General features: G+C 35.8%; 1 protein-coding gene across 1 annotated transcript in view; it reads right to left on the reverse strand.

The window, feature by feature from the left end:
- Positions 1-1,756, reverse strand: part of ITGA2 (integrin, alpha 2 (CD49B, alpha 2 subunit of VLA-2 receptor)) — a 169,571-nt gene that overhangs the window by 72,795 nt on the left and 95,020 nt on the right. The window contains exons 11-12 of the mRNA XM_006889598.1: positions 1,417-1,555; positions 580-725 (exon numbers count right to left, since the gene is read on the reverse strand). Of these exons, the coding sequence (XP_006889660.1) occupies positions 580-725; positions 1,417-1,555 (285 nt within the window). The remainder of the gene's footprint in view (positions 1-579; positions 726-1,416; positions 1,556-1,756) is intronic.

Consider the following 1,756-nt stretch of genomic DNA (forward strand, 5'->3'; position numbering starts at 1 on the left):
GTCGCAAAAGGACAAATATTGCATGGTGCCACTGTTGTAAAATGGGATTGATATCAGGGTTGGGGTAAGACTGAGAAAAACTGGATAAATTTGGTGTACTGCACTGAAACAGATGAGGGAGTGAATAATTTAAAAGCGATGTATGATAGGGTATTATGGTTATCACAAGAGTCCACAATTAAGGTTGCATAGTGGGATGTATTTGGGGCGGTGGGATGGGTGCGGAGGGATTGTGTACCAGGGAAGGAGTGTTTCTTTTACTTTTGAAAGAGAGGAGCGAATGGGGGAAGGGCGGGGGTGGGGGAGAGCTGGACAGGGAGAGAAGTGCAGTAATGAATGAATGGAAATCCAAAATCTCTGTAAATGTTCATTAAAATTATTTAAAAAATTTTTTAAAAAATCTCCTGAACCTGTTAAAAGAGGATCAGAGATCTTCCCAGCAGTGCAGGGAAAATTTTAAAACATTCAAATTAACACAGGACAGTCACTTCATGGCAGTTTGTATTTATATCCACTTTCCACTCTCAATCTGCCCATTTTCTAGAAAATTAATTTCATCTGCTGAACAATGTGCTTTACCTGGTCACCTCTGTGAGGCTGAATAATTGTGACATTGCCTTTCTCATCAACTTGGTACAATACTATCTGGCCAGTATAATTTGCCCGAGGAGCACCAGCAACATAGTGAATGTTTTTCCCAGTAGAAATTGTAGCCACAGAGTAACCTAAGAAGGAAAGGGTCACAGAGTAAGTATTATTCAATATTTAAACCAGCAAGGCTTGAAAGGTTAGTAGTTGATGCTCAATCGTCCTTTCCTATTAGGTGTGATGTACAATTCCTATTGCTCCTGAATAAATCATTGAAGGCATTAAGATGCTAATGTGAACAACTCTTTTTCCTTGATGTGAACAACTCTTTTTCCTTGATGTGACATGATGCCCTACAAAGTGGGGACCTCTTTGTAAACAAAAGGCACTAGATTCTGGATTGTCTCCATCTGGTCACCCACAAATGAAAGCTCCAGCATGGTATTAGACACAATTATTTCTTAAGTGAGCAAATCAACATGTCTTTAGTGGCAGACAGGTTTAATTCTACATCTTCCATCTATTAGGTTGTTTGAAAAAAAAACACATAGCTATACAAGGTAAAATAAGAATAAAAATCTTTACTGTTGGGAGGATTAAACATTTATGTAGTTGCAAGGAGGCAGTAGAACTATGTAAAATAAATTTAATAATTAGGTAGAAGCTCAAGGGCTTATGTTCAACTGTCACTGAGATTCAAGATGGAGCTTGTTAAAAGGAAGAGGGAAAAAAGTAAGCCATCTATGAAAAAAGTCACACACACAAATTCCCAATTCTTCAAGTTTTTGAGATTTTAATTTAGCTAAGTTAAAAGCTTCTAGATCTCACCTAAATATGAACTGTGGTTTCTGTCTTGCAGAATTTGATCAAAGGCTTGTTTAGGAAAGATAGAATATTCATGAGATTTCTGTTGAACAATTGTTCCACTCCAGTCATAAGCTCCCACTGCACCAAGCATCAGGGCATCCTAAAATGATTGAAAAATGAAGATTATACTATATATTATACTATGAACATTATACTACACAAGTCACTTTTTAAAACATGAAATGTTAAGCAGAACTTTGAAATTATTTAGATTGAAATTAAACATTATCAAGTATAATACATAGTATGCATTATATATTAAATTCATTTATCTTCAATCATACAAATATCAATATATCAA

Source organism: Elephantulus edwardii, unplaced genomic scaffold (genome assembly GCF_000299155.1).
Source record: "Elephantulus edwardii isolate Elephantulus edwardi_28Jun2011 unplaced genomic scaffold, EleEdw1.0 scaffold00079, whole genome shotgun sequence".
Classification (NCBI taxonomy): Eukaryota; Metazoa; Chordata; class Mammalia; order Macroscelidea; family Macroscelididae; genus Elephantulus; species Elephantulus edwardii.